The sequence below is a fragment of the Aulonocara sp. 'chitande type north' Nkhata Bay genome, linkage group LG12 (assembly GCF_057382095.1).
Source record: "Aulonocara sp. 'chitande type north' Nkhata Bay isolate Kocher_YH1m ecotype deep benthic linkage group LG12, A_spYH_male_GT1.1, whole genome shotgun sequence".
Lineage (NCBI taxonomy): Eukaryota > Metazoa > Chordata > Actinopteri > Cichliformes > Cichlidae > Aulonocara > Aulonocara sp. 'chitande type north' Nkhata Bay.
Window position 1 is genome coordinate 12,628,132 of NC_141355.1, and position 16,132 is coordinate 12,644,263.

The 16,132-nt window shown below is 43.2% G+C and overlaps 1 protein-coding gene across 1 annotated transcript in view; it reads right to left on the minus strand.

The window, feature by feature from the left end:
* The window catches only part of LOC147317005 (voltage-dependent N-type calcium channel subunit alpha-1B-like), a 337,402-nt gene that overhangs the window by 194,521 nt on the left and 126,749 nt on the right, over positions 1-16,132 (minus strand). The window contains exons 12-18 of the mRNA XM_086313576.1: positions 13,627-13,739; positions 13,349-13,461; positions 13,138-13,269; positions 10,176-10,248; positions 9,976-10,093; positions 9,745-9,812; positions 3,669-3,775 (exon numbers count right to left, since the gene is read on the minus strand). Of these exons, the coding sequence (XP_086169702.1) occupies positions 3,669-3,775; positions 9,745-9,812; positions 9,976-10,093; positions 10,176-10,248; positions 13,138-13,269; positions 13,349-13,461; positions 13,627-13,739 (724 nt within the window). The remainder of the gene's footprint in view (positions 1-3,668; positions 3,776-9,744; positions 9,813-9,975; positions 10,094-10,175; positions 10,249-13,137; positions 13,270-13,348; positions 13,462-13,626; positions 13,740-16,132) is intronic.

The following is a 16,132-nucleotide window of genomic DNA, read 5'->3' on the forward strand; positions in this document are numbered from 1 at the left end:
ATGGACGAGCTGCTAGAGTGCACGCTACTTCAACTGCATGTTAGAAAACTGCACATGCACAAAAAAAAAAAAGGGGAACGTGGGGAAAACATATAGCATGAAGTCAGAGAAACAGCCAGACAACATTCAATTATTATCTGTCTACTCTGTCTATTAGTATCCTATCAAATGAGAATGAAATGAGGACTGGGCTGGTTTCAGTCATTATGCAAATGTACTGTTTATAAGATTAGGGAAACCTGCAGTCAGCTGAGACTGAAGAAATCACTTCGATGAGTGACGAAATGTTTCTCCCACTGAAAACGCTACGTCCACATGAACAGAATCAACTTTTGGAGACAACCTTGAGATTCAAATTCTCAAGCCAGAGGTCCACTGACACTAACAGAGTCTAACCCTTAGAGGAGGTTTGGCAAAATTATACTTTATTCAGATGGGTGGTTTTCTTGATCATCTTGACATTTCCTAACTACATATAGGATAATGTGCAAACAAGGGGAATCAATTAGGTTTTAATTAAGGTTCTACAATCCCTTATCCTGGTTGTTATTTACATGACAGTTTAAGAAACTGGTGCAATTGTTGGTTATTTAATATATGTTATGTTAATATATCTAATTAAAGAACATTCTGACTGTGACTGCCATGGTGCCTCCATCCTGCTTGGCTGTCTACTCCAGGTTTTGTTCTTTGTCTGTTTTTCTCTTAGTATTTAATGTTTCTCCTTCTTGTTTCTCTGTGCTTGTTTTTTATGTTTATATTTGTTGGCGAGATTCATCACATCTTGCTGAGGCTAAGGCTCTGTTTTTATTGGACCTGCCAATCATCTCTGACAGAACAATACAACCACAAAAATGGACTGAGCTGACTCTTGTGAGCTGTGCTTTCACTTCAAAGGAAGTGGACTGGCATGAGCAAATGCTCCGCCACATTATTGGCGAACCATGATCGCTGAAGAAATCGCAGAGGTAAAAGGTAGTAAAAAGGTATGGTTAATCCACCATTTTCAGCCTCTATCCCCTCACCTCCTCAGATCAGAGAACTGACTGTCTCTCCACTCCCGAGGTGTTCAAGGGTGAGTTTAGCAAATGTGCTGGATTTCTTACACATAGAGTTTGCTAGTATTCAAACAAAAAAGGGCATATGAGTCAGATTGTTCCAAGATTGCTTTTTTTGTGGAGATATTTTAAGACCAGGTGCTAAAATGGGCACAGGCTGTGCTAAAAGCAAGCCCCATTCTTTCTTTTGAAGATTTCATTCCTAAATTTCGGAATGTTTTTGAGTCTAACCCTGATGTTGGCTGCTCATCAAGTAAATTTGCAATGTGTAAAAATTGATGACCATGTCCGCAAACACAGGTGAAAATTTAACTTTCCCAGAATGCTCCTGGCTCTTATTCTCCCCCGCACTAACAATGTCCCAATAATGTCCCTCTGTAAAGTATTTTAAGTCATGGCCCTGGATGGAAAAGGACCTCCCTGATATCACACAAGACTCAGACTGTCTCACTCACTCTCTCTGGCAACCACACTGAAGATGTGAGCTTCTATGTGTTTGAAGCCCTTCTTACTCCTCTGGTCCTTGGTCATCCCTGGTTACGTAATCATAATGATTACGTAACCAGGGATGACCAAGGATTCAAGGTTACTTTATTTATACCTGTAAGTAAATTTGCTTGGTGGAGTATGCCCATGATGTCATGACATGCCATAGAAGGTGAGCTTGTCGTATGGCATAATCTATGCAGTTGGCACTGCCACTGGAAGGCTACCTATGCTATCCTGCTAAGGACCATGGAGCAAAATAAACGTCTTACCAATCGCAATAGAATCCCAGTGCCGGTCTACTGTCCTGTACTACGTGGGACTGGAAGAAGGGCAACTTTCATATTCTACACAGTGAGTCTTCCTTGGCTTGCACATCAAGGTTTTGTTTTTTGTCTAGCTCTCCCTTGTGTTTCCCCTCTCTCCTCTTTTTACGGGTTCCCAACTCTGGCCAGGCATACCTGCTCTAATCACCCACATGTTTATCAAGAATCCACTACTTAAGGTAGTGGATGAGGATAACTCTTTGTTTGGTAATTGGGCTAATCGGTTAGCTGAAACCCTGGCTCCTGCTACTCTGTTTTTGCTCGGATTTTGACTGTCTGTTTCCTGTGCACAGGCCCCTGGATTTCCTTCCCTGGTGTGGTGCGCTTAATCCTCAGTTGAAAGGGAGTGTGAACTGTAAATTTTGGATGTGTTGATTCGCTTTGTTCCTGGACTATTTCCCTTTTCTTGTCTTACTGAACTGTGATCTCCCGAGCGCTGTGCTAAAGTCTACCATCCTATTAGCCTTGACAATGGTCAATCCACACTATCCATCCATCCATCCATTCGCTTCCGCTTATCCTTTTCAGGGTCGCGGGGGGCGCTGGAGCCTATCCCAGCTGTCATGGGGCGAAAGGCAGGGTACACCCTGGACAGGTCGCCAGTCTGTCGCAGGGCTAACACATAGGGACAGACAACCATTCGCACTCTCATTCACTCGCACATTCACACCTAGTGGCAATTTGGATTATCCAATTAACCTATCCCCACAAGCTGCATGTCTTTGGACAGTGGGAGGAAGCCGGAGTACCCGGAGAGAACCCACGCAAACACGGGGAGAACATGCAAACTCCACACAGAAAGACCCCGGCCTGATGGTGGAATTGAACTCAGGACCTTCTTGCTGTGCGGCAACAGTGCTAACCACCGTGCCACCGTGCTGCCCGTGCAATCCACACTAATACTTTCTAAAACGATGTCTCAAAGAAAAATATTTTCGGATTAAAAGTTTTAGATATAAAACATCCACGTACATATATTTCAGATGACCATTCCTCAAGTGGGTAAATCTCCACAAGATGTAAGCGCTAGCATAGATAACAAAGATATTGAGAAAGTCTCATTTGAATTAACAAACAGTAGTCAAGGATGTTTTGTGTTCCAGATAATGACCATGTAATGAACTGTTTACATATAAATATGAATAAACAATTAACACATTCTGAACCATATGCATGATTTGATTTGTTGGATCAAGCAAAGTTTAAAGTTTAAATTTTTCTGCCACACTGGATTTGACGTTTTTGTTTTGACAAACATTAACTTTTTTTTAGTCACAAATGTATTTCCCAGTATTTATCAGTAGGCAGGGATGATTGTCTCATCAAGCCTCACAAAATGATGTTTTCTGAACATGTGTCACAGCCAATCAAAGTGATTTTGCAACAGCTGAACACTAGGGAATGCTAGTATCCAACCTGCACAGATCTAATAGCTTTGGAAATACTATTCTGATATTTGTTAAGATGGTGTTTGTTATATCACAGAAGAGTTGAGCATTGGCTTTGGTCTGCAATCTCAGAGAACCATTCTAGCTGAGTTGTTTTGTGCTAAGCTGTTACATATTTCTGCTTTTTTTCTATATTTGTAATGATATTTTGTGGACAAAGATTTAATATGAACATCAAAAATGCAAAAATGTATTCTGTGTGTTGAATATTGACACAGGATGGAAGGATTTAGACTGCATACTTGTAAAGTGGTCCTTAATGTAGCTAAAGGAAAACCACCCACAATTCTTGGGAGTCACTACGATGCAGTTTATCAAGTCGGGACAAACATTAAAGGAAGTAGACTTACGCTGTGATGGAAATGTTAGCAGCTGACATGGGGCTGACTTCCTTTACCTCCTTGGCCTTCTGGAGGGCAAGTTTCTTATTAATAGCCTCCTCTTGCTCCTCTTCATCCTATAGGTATAGAAAAAAACATACATGGACACATATTTTAACTTGTGTTTATTTCAGGACTATAATAAATATCAGAATCAGAAACTTTATTGTCATTGTCATGAGAACAACGAAATTAAGAATGGTCCCCGATCATTGCATCATCCCTAGCAATATCAAAATATAAATAAAACAATAAAATTCAATAAATAAAATAGATAGAATACTTAAAATACTAATAAGATATAACAGTAAAACATTCACATACATTCCCACACACATGCTTCAGACCGTGCATAGATTAACACAAGAGTGGCGTGATGGACATTTTTTTGTAGTATTCAGATGTGTTATTGCAGTTGGATAACAGCTGTGTTTGAGTCTATTAGTCCTTGCTCTGATTGCCCTGTACCGTCTGCCTGAGGGCAACAGTTCGAACAGGGAGTGGCCAGGATGTGAGGTGTCTTTTATGATGTTTTGGGCCTTTTTAAAACAGTGGGCGTTGTGTAGAACTTCCAGTGTGGGGAGAGGGCAGCCAGTGATCTTTTGGGCGGTGTTAATGATCCCTTGGAGTGCTTTCCTCTGAGCCCCTGTGCAGCTAGTGTACCAGATGCATATGCAGTAAGTTAGAACACTCTCAATGGTGGCTCTGTAGAAGGACACCAGCAGTCTCTGCGTGATGTTATTCCTCCTGAGAATTCTCAGGAAGTACAGTCTCTGTTGGGCCTTTTTCAGCAGCTCGGAGGTGTTGTCACTCAATACACTGAGAAGTCCTTTATAATATATTTATTTTACTGTGACCATTGTTGATAGAAGGTCCACTATTAAAGAACAAGGCAAATTTAAGTCTAGCAGGAGCATTCAGAATATGGATATATTATAAGGGTAAAATCACTGAAGATTACGAGGTTCTTTTTTCTTTTGCCAAAACCTGGGCTTGCCATCTTAGGGCATTTTGACATCAATAGCATCTTTAGTCTGTTCCAAATCACTTTTCCTCACCTTTTACATGTAATCTGGTTTTCTTTCACACAGACAAAAATCGAACACATGGCACAAAGAGATAAAAGGACAAGTTTGATCTAAACGGACTAAACACCAACAGTGTGAAAACACCCTTAATTAAACCTCTGAGGTCTAAGCCACCTATTGATGACACCAGCCTTCACCCTAATTCTAACTCTAACCCCCAACAATAAGAATATATCATTTTTTGTCATATTAAATAGTGAAGTTCTGGCAATCAGGGACAAATAGATAATTCAAACTGAAACCTTTCCCTTTTAATTATTAAAAAAATCTATCTTGCCTTTCTTCTAAATATAGCATAGGTTTAGACCTTAGTTAAAATCAGAATTGTGTTTGTTTGTTTGTTTTACATCAAAAGCTTTAGGAATGATGATAAAAACAGAATAATTTTATAATATAGAATAATAAAGACTTTTTTTTCATTTTTGTGACAAAAAAATTAATATTTCATAAAAAAAATCTTTATTTCATGAGCAAATATCACAAGCTATACCACAAAACAAAACTAAAAGTAAATATTGCAACCCAAATAGAACTAAATTCTAAATTTCTACTCAATTACTACTCAAGTTAGCTAAATATATGCATGTGTTTCATTTTCAAGACCTGCTTTAAATGGCTACCATTTTGACAAGCGCAGCCCCGGAAGATTCTGAAAACTCTGGTTAAAATTTAGAAGCAAGATATGCATATATTTAACAAAATTATTTTCTCAGTTATAACTAGAAAACTATAACATTAACTATTTCACATTATGTATGAAAAAATGAAAGTGGGTCAACCGACCTTTGTTTAAATACATATGTTGAAAAGTATTTGATATATGAAGCTAAGTTTTCAGAAGTATCATTAGTATATTATATATCTAACAGGATAACTTAGAATCATAACATTATAGTGAATATGGTTTAACAGAAAATGATAACTGTGAAGATTATCAAAAAATGATCATTTGAAATGAAAATAAAAAATATGCACATTAACTAAATTAATTAATTAGAGTACCATCCAGAAACGGCCAAATTTGGTTCTACTCTGATTACACTATCTAGCAATATTTCTTATTCTTTTGTTTTTGTGATACACTTTTCCCTCAGAAAAGGCTTGAAAATGCCTAGAACTTCATAAAAAATATTTTATGAACTATCCATCCATCCATCCATTTTCATCCGCTTTGTCCGGGGCCGGGTCGCGGGGGCAGCAGCCTAAGCAAAGAGGCCTAGACCTCCCTCTCCCCAGCCACCTCCTCCAGCTTATCCGGGGGAATACCAAGGCGTTCCCAGGCCAGCCGAGAGATATAATCTCTCCAGCGTGTCCTGGGTCTGCCCCGGGGCCTCCTCCCGGTGGGACATGCCTGGAACACCTCACCCAGGAGGCGCCCAGGGGGCATCCTTGTCAGATGCCCGAACCACCTCAGCTGGCTCCTTTCGATGTGGAGCAGCAGCTGCTCTACTCTGAGCCCCTCCCGGATGGCCGAACTTCTCACCCTATCTCTAAGGGAGAGGCCAGCCACCCTTCGGAGGAAGCTCATTTCTGCCGCTTGTATCCGCGATCTCGTTCTTTCGGTCACTACCCACAGCTCGTGGCCATAGGTGAGGGTAGGGACGTAGATCGACCGGTAAATTGAGAGCTTCGCTTTTACACTCAGCTCCCTCTTCACCACGACGGACCAGTGCAGCGTCCGCATTACTGCAGCTGCAGCCCCAATCCGTCTGTCGATCTCCGGCTCCCTTCTCCCATCACTCGCGAACAAGACCCCGACATACTTGAACTCCTCCACTTGGGGCAGGAACTCATCCCCGACCCGGAGTGGGCACTCCACCCTTTTCCGGCTGAGAACCATGGCCTCAGATTTGGAGGTGCTGATCCTCATTCCCGCTGCTTCACACTCGGCTGCGAACCGCTCCAGTGCGAGCTGGAGGCCCTCACCCGATGAAGCCAACAGAACCACATCATCTGCAAAAATCAGAGATGAGATTCTGAGGCCACCAAAGCGAAAGCCCTCCGCCACTTGGCTGCGCCTAGAAATCCTGTCCATAAAAATTATGAACAGAACCGGAGACAAAGGGCAGCCCTGGCGGAGCCCATCACCCACCGGGAACGAGTCCGACTTATTGCCGGCAATGCGAACCAAGCTCTTGCAACGGTTGTATAGGGATCGAATGGCCCGTAGCAATGGGCCAGACACCCCATATTCCCGCAACACCCCCCACAGGACACCCCGAAGGACACGGTCGAATGCCTTCTCCAAGTCCACAAAACACATGTAGACTGGTTGGGCAAACTCCCATGCACCCTCAAGTATCCTGGAGAGGATAAAGAGCTGGTCCAGTGTTCCGCGACCAGGACGAAAACCGCATTGTTCCTCCTGTATCCGAGGTTCGACTAACGGACGAACTCTCCTTTCCAGCACCCTGGCATAGACTTTCCCAGGGAGGCTGAGGAGTGTGATCCCCCTGTAGTTGGAACACACCCTCCGGTCCCCTTTCTTGAAGATGGGGACCACCACCCCGGTCTGCCAGTCCACAGGTACTGCCCCTGATCTCCACGCAACATTGCAGAGGCGTGTCAACCAGGACAGCCCTACAACGTCCAGAGCCTTCAGGAACTCGGGGCGGACCTCATCAACACCAGGGGCTCTGCCACCAAGGAGTTGTTTAACTGCCTCAGTGACCTCGCCCCCGGAAATTGGCGGGTCATTCCCCTCATCCCCAGACTCTGCTTCCTCCTCGGAAGACGTGTCAGTGGGATTAAGGAGGTCCTCGAAGTATTCCTTCCACCGCCTGACAATTTTCTCAGTCGACATCAGCAGCGCTCCGCCAGCACTATACAAACTGCAGGTAGAGCACCGCTTTCCCCTCCTGAGACGTCTGACGGTTTGCCAGAATCTCTTCGAGGCAGCCCGAAAGTCTTTTTCCATGGCCTCTCCGAACTCCTCCCACACCCGAGTTTTTGCTTCAGCCACTGCCCGAGCCGCATTCCGCTTGGCCTGTCGATACCTGTCGGCTGCCTCCGGAGTCCCACAGGCTAACCAAGCCCGATAGGACTCCTTCTTCAGCCTGGTGGCTCCCTTCACCTCTGGTGGTCACCATTTGGTTCGGGGATTACCACCACGGCAGGCACCAACCACCTTGTGGCCGCAGCTCAATGCAGCAGCTTCGGCAATGGAGACGCTGAACATGGTCCATTCGGACTCAATGTCCCCAGTCTCCCTCGGAATGCTGTTGAAGCTCTGCCGGAGGTGTGCGTTGAAGATCTCGCGGACTGGGGCCTCTGCTAGACATTCCCAGCACACCCTCACTACGCGTTTAGGTGCACCAGGTCTGTCCAGCGTCTTCCCCCGCCACCTGATCCAACTCACCACCAGGTGGTGATCAGTTGACAGCTCAGCCCCTCTCTTTACCCGAGTGTCCAGAACATATGGTCGCAGGTCTGCTGATACGATTACAAAATCGATCATCGACCTACGGCCTAGAGCATCCTGGTGCCACGTGCACTTATGGACACTCTTATGTTCGAACAGGGTGTTCGTTATGGCCAAACTGTGATTAGCACAGAAGTCCAATAACAGAGCACCGCTCAGGTTCAGATCAGGGAGGCTGTTCCTCCCAATCACGCCCCTCCAGGTCTCGCTGTCGTTACCCACGTGAGCATTGAAGTCTCCCAGCAGGACAACAGAGTCTCCAGGTGGAGCACCCTCCAGCACCCCCCCCCCCCCCCCCCCCCCCCCAGGGACTCTAAGAAGGCTGGGTACTCTGAACTGCCACTCGGTGCATAAGCGCAGATGACAGTCAGGACCCGTTCCCCGACCCTAAGGCGCAGGGAACAAACCCTCTCGTCCACCGGGAAAAACCCCAACGTACCGGCAGCAAGCCGAGGGGATATTAGGATACCCACCCCAGTCCGCCGCCTCTCACCAGGGGCAACTCCAGACTGAGACAGAGTCCAGCCCCTCTCCAGGAGACTGGTTCCAGAGCCCAAGCCATGCGTAGAGGTGAGCCCGACTATATCTAGCCGGTACCTCTCAACCTCACGCACTAACTCAGACTCCTTCCCCACCAGAGAGGTGACATTCCATGTCCCAATTGCCAGTCTTGGCAGCCGGGGGTCAGTCCGCCAGGGCCTCCGCTCCTGACCGCCACCCGGCACACAATGCACCCGACCCCTATGGCGCCTCGTGCGGGTGGTGGGCCTGCGGGACGATGGGCCCATGTCTCCTCTTCGGGCTCTGGCCCGGCCACCAGACGCTCGCCCTCGGGCACCCTCCCCGGGCCTGGCTCCAGGGCGGGGCCCCGGTAACCCTATCCCGGGCAGGGTAAACTGTTCCCTCGATGTCCTTTTCATAAGGGTCTTATGAATCGCTCTTTGTCTGGTCCCTCACCCAGGGCCAATTTGCCATGGGAGACCCTACCAGGGGGCAAAAGCCCCCAGACAACATAGCCCCTGTTATTATGTTCATAATAATGAACATACTTCATTATTATGAACTAATAATGGCATAACACAAAAATTGGCTTTTGTATTACACCAGGTGTTATAGCATTAGCAGGGGACTTTTTCTGAGAAATCCAAGATAGTCAGCGTTATAAGCATTTGGCCAGTTGACATGGAATGTCCCTGAGGGCTAAGTAAAGAAGATTGCAAGAGTTCTTCTACACCTTCCAGTTATCTAAAGAACTCGATCCTTAATCTAAGGATGTCCATCAACCTACTCATCCAAGATTATGACATCATAATGATTACATCATAATCTTGTCAGTGCTGTGTCTTAACCCTCTGTCATCACACCATGGCCCTTTATTTAGAGAAAACAGGCATAAAAATAGATCAAAAATCTGACTACCTTTAGTTAAAGTTAAGACTGAGGATGATTCAGAGGATTAAGAAAAAATGAAGTAAAGGCCATGGAAGATTTTACTAAGGGTGAAAAATTAAATGAAATATATAACAATATATCGTACCTTAGTGAGCTCCTGGGCATTTGCAAGATTATCAACAGCAATGGCCAAGAACACATTGAGGAGGGTGTCTGGTTATTTATGTTCTCAGGAAAACACCAAAGGATTGATAAACACAGAATCAGTATTTACAGGTCCAGCTAATCTTCAAATCAATAATAAAAACTTTGGCAGGGCTATAAAGCTGCCTGGTGTCAACAAAGAGAATCTATCTTGATATATGAGGCAGGATACAATTTCCAAAGAGAGTAAGTACGATGAAATAAATGGAAGAGAACATTCCCCCATGCACACCCCCCTGGGATTCAATCCCATGGTACATGACTGCGTTCCAGTCCTCTCCAGTTAGGATCTGCAGGGGAGACAGAGACTGCTTTAGGGGTCCAGTTCAGTGGTAGTATGAAAAAATATAACATGACTTAATTGATCTTTACCTGGAAGACGGTGAGAATGGCTGCTGGGAATGTGTCAAAATTGGTTGTCGGTGTTTCGTCTTCAAAATTAAACCTGCAGGGAGATGAATAGTCTCTGACTGTGATTAGTCTACAAAGCCTCAGCACTATACCTCTCACTCATCCTCCACCTCCTGCTGTATTGAGCAACTTATTGTCCTCTCAATTACACTCCTGTAAATTATTCCAAATATATATGTTTATCATTAAATTTGAGTCATCTGAGGCTGTGGGACCTCGTGGTTGATCACTGACTATTTTTCCTTCTCAAATTTAAGAGGCTTGTAGTGGTGTCTGTCAACTGGGACTTAATTACTTCAAACCCATTGTAGGCAAAAGATAATCATGCAGGGTTCTTGGCTAGCATTGCGTTAGCATGCTGTTTGTTCAGAGGCTTGCAAAGAGCCAAAGTTCTGTTAGCAGTATAACGTGTTTTGTTTTTTTTAATTAATCATTGTTTCCACTTTGCTGTCAGTTATCCTTTTGTGCAACCAAAATATATGTAATATTCACATCTCCATTTCTCAATCCTTGTATCTCTATATTGCTTCACCATTGTCCTCCACCTGCACACCAACCTAAATCAGTTGATTGTAGTGGTAGCGGTATGAAAAGGGGGGTGGAACAAGACGCTTGGACACTGATAGCACGTCGCGCTCACAGAAACGCAAAGCAGGAGATGAAGCATAGCTGAATATGTTTCCAAACCAACTTCATTCTGAGCCAAAGACTAGAAAATATGCCTCTGCCTTTCTAATATTGATGGGTCGGTCGCGAACGAAATGGCTCTTAGAGCCGGATCTTTGAAGTGAACGATGTGAACCGGCTCCTTATTGGGAGCCGTGGATTTTTTTGTTTGCTTGTTTTTTTCTTTCTCCTGCCCTCTCTTTCACTTTTTTTTGCTTCACACTGCAAGTCACCCTTGTGTTTGCGCTGAGCAGAGACGGCAAACAGAGCCTTGCGTTTGCGCCCCTCCCCCCTCTGCACAGCACTGAGCTGAGGGGGCTGGGCGGTAGTTACACTCGCAACAGCAGTAGCACACAACAAGAGCAGGAGGGAGAGGGAAAGAAAGAGAGCCGGGAGCAACAAGAGACAACACCGTCACATTGGAAAAGTACAGTAAAGAAAATGAGTGACACAAAGAAAAGAAGCAAAGTCTGGAACCAGACGTCAATCTTATTGACAAAAAAAAGGCAGAGTGTCTACAAGAAAAGGATATCATATAGAGCCAGCTCCACAAACAACATGCACAGGCACCTAAGAACTGTCCACCCATCAGTGCAATGGGAAGATAAAACGCAGTCAGTTGAGTGTGATATTAATATTTCTAAATGCCAACCTTTCCCTTAATTAAAGATCTGGGCGTTCTTTTTTTCCCCATATTTTAATTTATATTTTATTGTTTTGTGGTTTGCAGTGTTTTGTGTTGTTTCACTTTGAATTTGTTTAAAAGGAAAAAGCTGAAAATTTAAGTAGTTAAAAGTTGAAATGTATGAAATGTAAATAGCTGGTTTCTGTATTTTATAATTTATTTATTACATTTTATGTGGCGTGAATAAATAAAAGTATATTTACAGAGACAAAACACGTACAAACTCCAAAACACAACGGAAATGCTCCAGGATGCTAGGGGCCGTGTTGAGATTTTGTTACCTAGTGGCTACACAAGCCAGGAAGTACCAACAATCGGATTGAGTGTGTGGTAGTAACAGGTAAATGAAGTTTTTTTTAAATAATTTGAATATATATATATATATATATATATATATATGAGTGTTTGTGTATTAATACAAAAACAATAGACGTATGAATTCGATTGTGTAATTTAAGTGATCTAGGTAGCTCTGTTTTGGAAGTTTAGTTAACGCTAGAAATGTGTTTTGGAGTTTGTACGTGCTTTGGAATTTCTAAGTGCTTTGAAGTTTGTACGTGTTTCGTCTCTAGGGACCCCCATAAATATTTATATATAAGCATACATAAAGAAAACCACGTTTTTTTACATTACTAATTCCTTTTGTGCATAATTTTATATTGTTGTTGATAATTAATTAATTAAAGCAACAAAACAACCTGAAGAGGCGGTTGGGAGCCAAAAGAGCTGGCTCTTTTTAGTGAGCCGAGCCGAAAGAGCCGGTTCTCTAAAAAGAGCTGGAAATCCCATCACTACTTTCTAAATGGAGGGACAGTAACTGCGTGTGTATATGTAAGCATGTAAAACCTGAAGACAGTAAGATTAACAGTAACAGTATTTTGTCTCTATCTCCCATTCTGCAATTCATCTCATGTAAACGTGGCGCACAGCGTGACGTGAAAAAAGGCACATACCTTTGACGTTGCGTGATGAACTCTGTATTCCTCACCCACACGTAAACGGAAAAAAATGAGTTTTAAAAAATCTCAGTTTTTGGTGATAGGAAACGCCGTTTACGTGTGGACGAAACAGCTGCGTTTTCAAAAATATCCGTGTTGGTGTGGAAGTAGCCTAAAAGAGTTAGTAGTTTATTTTATTACTACCTGTCATTTGTTGCAGATTACTTGTATTTGTTGAATTGTTTACTAAATGTTTGAGGTGTGAAAGAAACCGCAATGGAGCAAAATATGGGTGTGTGTGTGGTTGGAGGATGTGTTTGTGCATGTGTGCATGTACGTGCAACAAGGGGGGGGGGGGGGGGGGGGGTCGCGAACATTATTCTTGTAAAACAACCCCCTTTGTTTTACAGGAAAAATGTTCGCAAACTTTTTTTGCTAGGCCCCCCTGCCTAGCAAAAAAAGTTTGGGAACCACTGGTCTAATTACTGGATTTAGTACAGTAATGTGCTCCATCATTGCCTTACCGAAATGCTGCTCCAGCTAATTTTTCCTGCTTAGTAAATCCTGCCAAGAGTCTTGTCATTAGCTGCATCACAATAAATAAATAATAAATCAGCAGAAAAAATCTACTCACTGGCCACCAAAGAGCTGCATACCCAGCAGAGCAAAGACCACGATGAAGAGGAAGAGCAGAAACAGCAGGCTAATAATGGACTTCATGGAGTTGAGTAGGGATACCACAAGGTTCCTTAATGAGTTCCAGTACCTACACAAAGACACACCAGTATGAATCCATTGTGTAATCCGGTTTTACAGAACACAGACAAACATTTCCATTTACTCACTTGGTGACTTTGAAGATCCGGAGCAGCCTCAGTGCTCGCAGGACACTGATTCCAAATGAAGCCCCAGGCTTCATGGCTGCCCAGACCACCTCAAAAATACTGCCAATGATCACCTGTGAACACAGTTTGATAAATCAAAACCGTCTGAATTTCTTTCTTCAATAATTTGCTACATTTCTTTTCTATAGAACTAGTTCTGAATCATGCTAGTTTCCCTATAAATGTTCTCAAAATGCACAACAAATTGACGAAACAGTCAACTGAAGTGGGCAACTCACCCCGAAGTCAAAACAGTTGAAAGAGGAGTGAAAGTAGTTCTGGGGCCCAAGACCATACATTTTCATGGACATCTCCACCAGGAACAGGCCCAAAAATACAAACTCCGCAAGGTCTGTCCAGAAGAAATAGATATAGCTGATTCTATAGCAGCTATGCCAACAGTGAATAAGACACAGAAAGAGACTATTTGTGTATTACAAAACGCTGTTTGAGTCATGTGTGTTTACACGTGTTGCTGCAGCACAGAACTACAGGAATTAGAGTACTAGTAAAAAAAAAAAAAAAAAAAAAGCAGATACAGGCAACGGCAATTTTGTATGCAAGAAAGATGATCTCACCAGGATCATAATAAAGCTGGTACTATAATTCTAATGGAATGCTTCAAGTGAATGGAAGGATGATGAGCAACATGATCTTTAAAGCCTCAAACCTCCACCAGCATCCAAATATGGCACCAACAATCTTAGTTGCAGCTATTTTTGGACATTAACATTATAAGTCAACTACACAAATGTAAGAAAAAAGTCAAAATATAGTTGTACATTTGAAAATTTAATAAATATTTCTTCATTTTTTTATGCACTTCATTTGGAGTGCTTAATGTTAGGGTGAATTAAATTATTTTCATCCCTTTTCCTTTTACATAAAACAAGATGACATAGCCTAAAACATAATGTAACAGAATGGCACATTTTGAGAAGAAACAGCAGAGTGACCTAGTGTTGTTAGTTATGCAGCAATCTTGAAATTTGCTCATGCTTTTTGCCCTCTATACAGGGAGTGCAGAATTATTAGGCAAGTTGTATTTTTGAGGAATAATTTTATTACTGAACAACAACCATGTTCTCAATGAACCCAAAAAACTCAATATCAAAGCTGAATGTTTTTGGAAGTAGTTTTTAGTTTGTTTTTAGTTTTAGCTATTTTAGGGGGATATCAGTGTGTGCAGGTGACTATTACTGTGCATAATTATTAGGCAACTTAACAAAAAACAAATATATACCCATTTCAATTATTTATTTTTACCAGTGAAACCAATATAACATCTCCACATTCACAAATATACATTTCTGACATTCAAAAACAAAACAAAAACAAATCAGCGACCAATATAGCCACCTTTCTTTGCAAGGACACTCAAAAGCCTGCCATCCATGGATTCTGTCAGTGTTTTGATCTGTTCACCATCAACATTGCGTGCAGCAGCAACCACAGCCTCCCAGACACTGTTCAGAGAGGTGTACTGTTTTCCCTCCTTGTAAATCTCACATTTGATGATGGACCACAGGTTCTCAATGGGGTCCAGATCAGGTGAACAAGGTGGCCATGTCATTAGTTTTTCTTCTTTTATACCCTTTCTTGCCAGCCACGCTGTGGAGTACTTGGACGCGTGTGATGGAGCATTGTCCTGCATGAAAATCATGTTTTTCTTGAAGGATGCAGACTTCTTCCTGTACCACTGCTTGAAGAAGGTGTCTTCCAGAAACTGGCAGTAGAACTGGGAGTTGAGCTTGACTCCATCCTCAAGCCGAAAAGGCCCCACAAGCTCATCTTTGATGATACCAGCCCAAACCAGTACTCCACCTCCACCTTGCTGGCGTCTGAGTCGGACTGGAGCTCTCTGCCCTTTACCAATCCAGCCACGGGCCCATCCATCTGGCCCATCAAGACTCACTCTCATTTCATCAGTCCATAAAACCTTAGAAAAATCAGTCTTGAGATATTTCTTGGCCCAGTCTTGACGTTTCAGCTTGTGTGTCTTGTTCAGTGGTGGTCGTCTTTCAGCCTTTCTTACCTTGGCCATGTCTCTGAGTATTGCACACCTTGTGCTTTTGGGCACTCCAGTGATGTTGCAGCTCTGAAATATGGCCAAACTGGTGGCAAGTGGCATCTTGGCAGCTGCACGCTTGAGCACGCTTGACTTTTCTCAGTTCATGGGCAGTTATTTTGCGCCTTGGTTTTTCCACACGCTTCTTGCGACCCTGTTGACTATTTTGAATGAAACGCTTGATTGTTCGATGATCATGCTTCAGAAGCTTTGCAATTTTGAGACTGCTGTATCCCTCTGCAAGATATCTCACTATTTTTGACTTTTCTGAGCCTGTCAAGTCCTTCTTTTGACCCATTTTGCCAAAGGAAAGGACGTTGCCTAATAATTATGCACACCTGATATAGGGTGTTGATGTCATTAGACCGTACCCCTTCTCATTGCAGAGATGCACATCACCTAATATGCTTAATTGGTAGTAGGCTTTCGAGCCTATACACCTCGGAGTAAGACAACATGCATGAAGAGGATGATGTGGACAAAATACTCATTTGCCTAATAATTCTGCACTCCCTGTACACTTTAATACTCTGATTCCACAGAACAGGGGCCTGAAAACTGAAGACTCTGCCTCTACTTCTCCCTTTAAATATCCTAGGAACTACAAGTAAGCCCGCACACTGAGAGCAAAGTGCTCAGTTGAGGTGATACTGTACTATAAGGTCTTTAAGACCTGC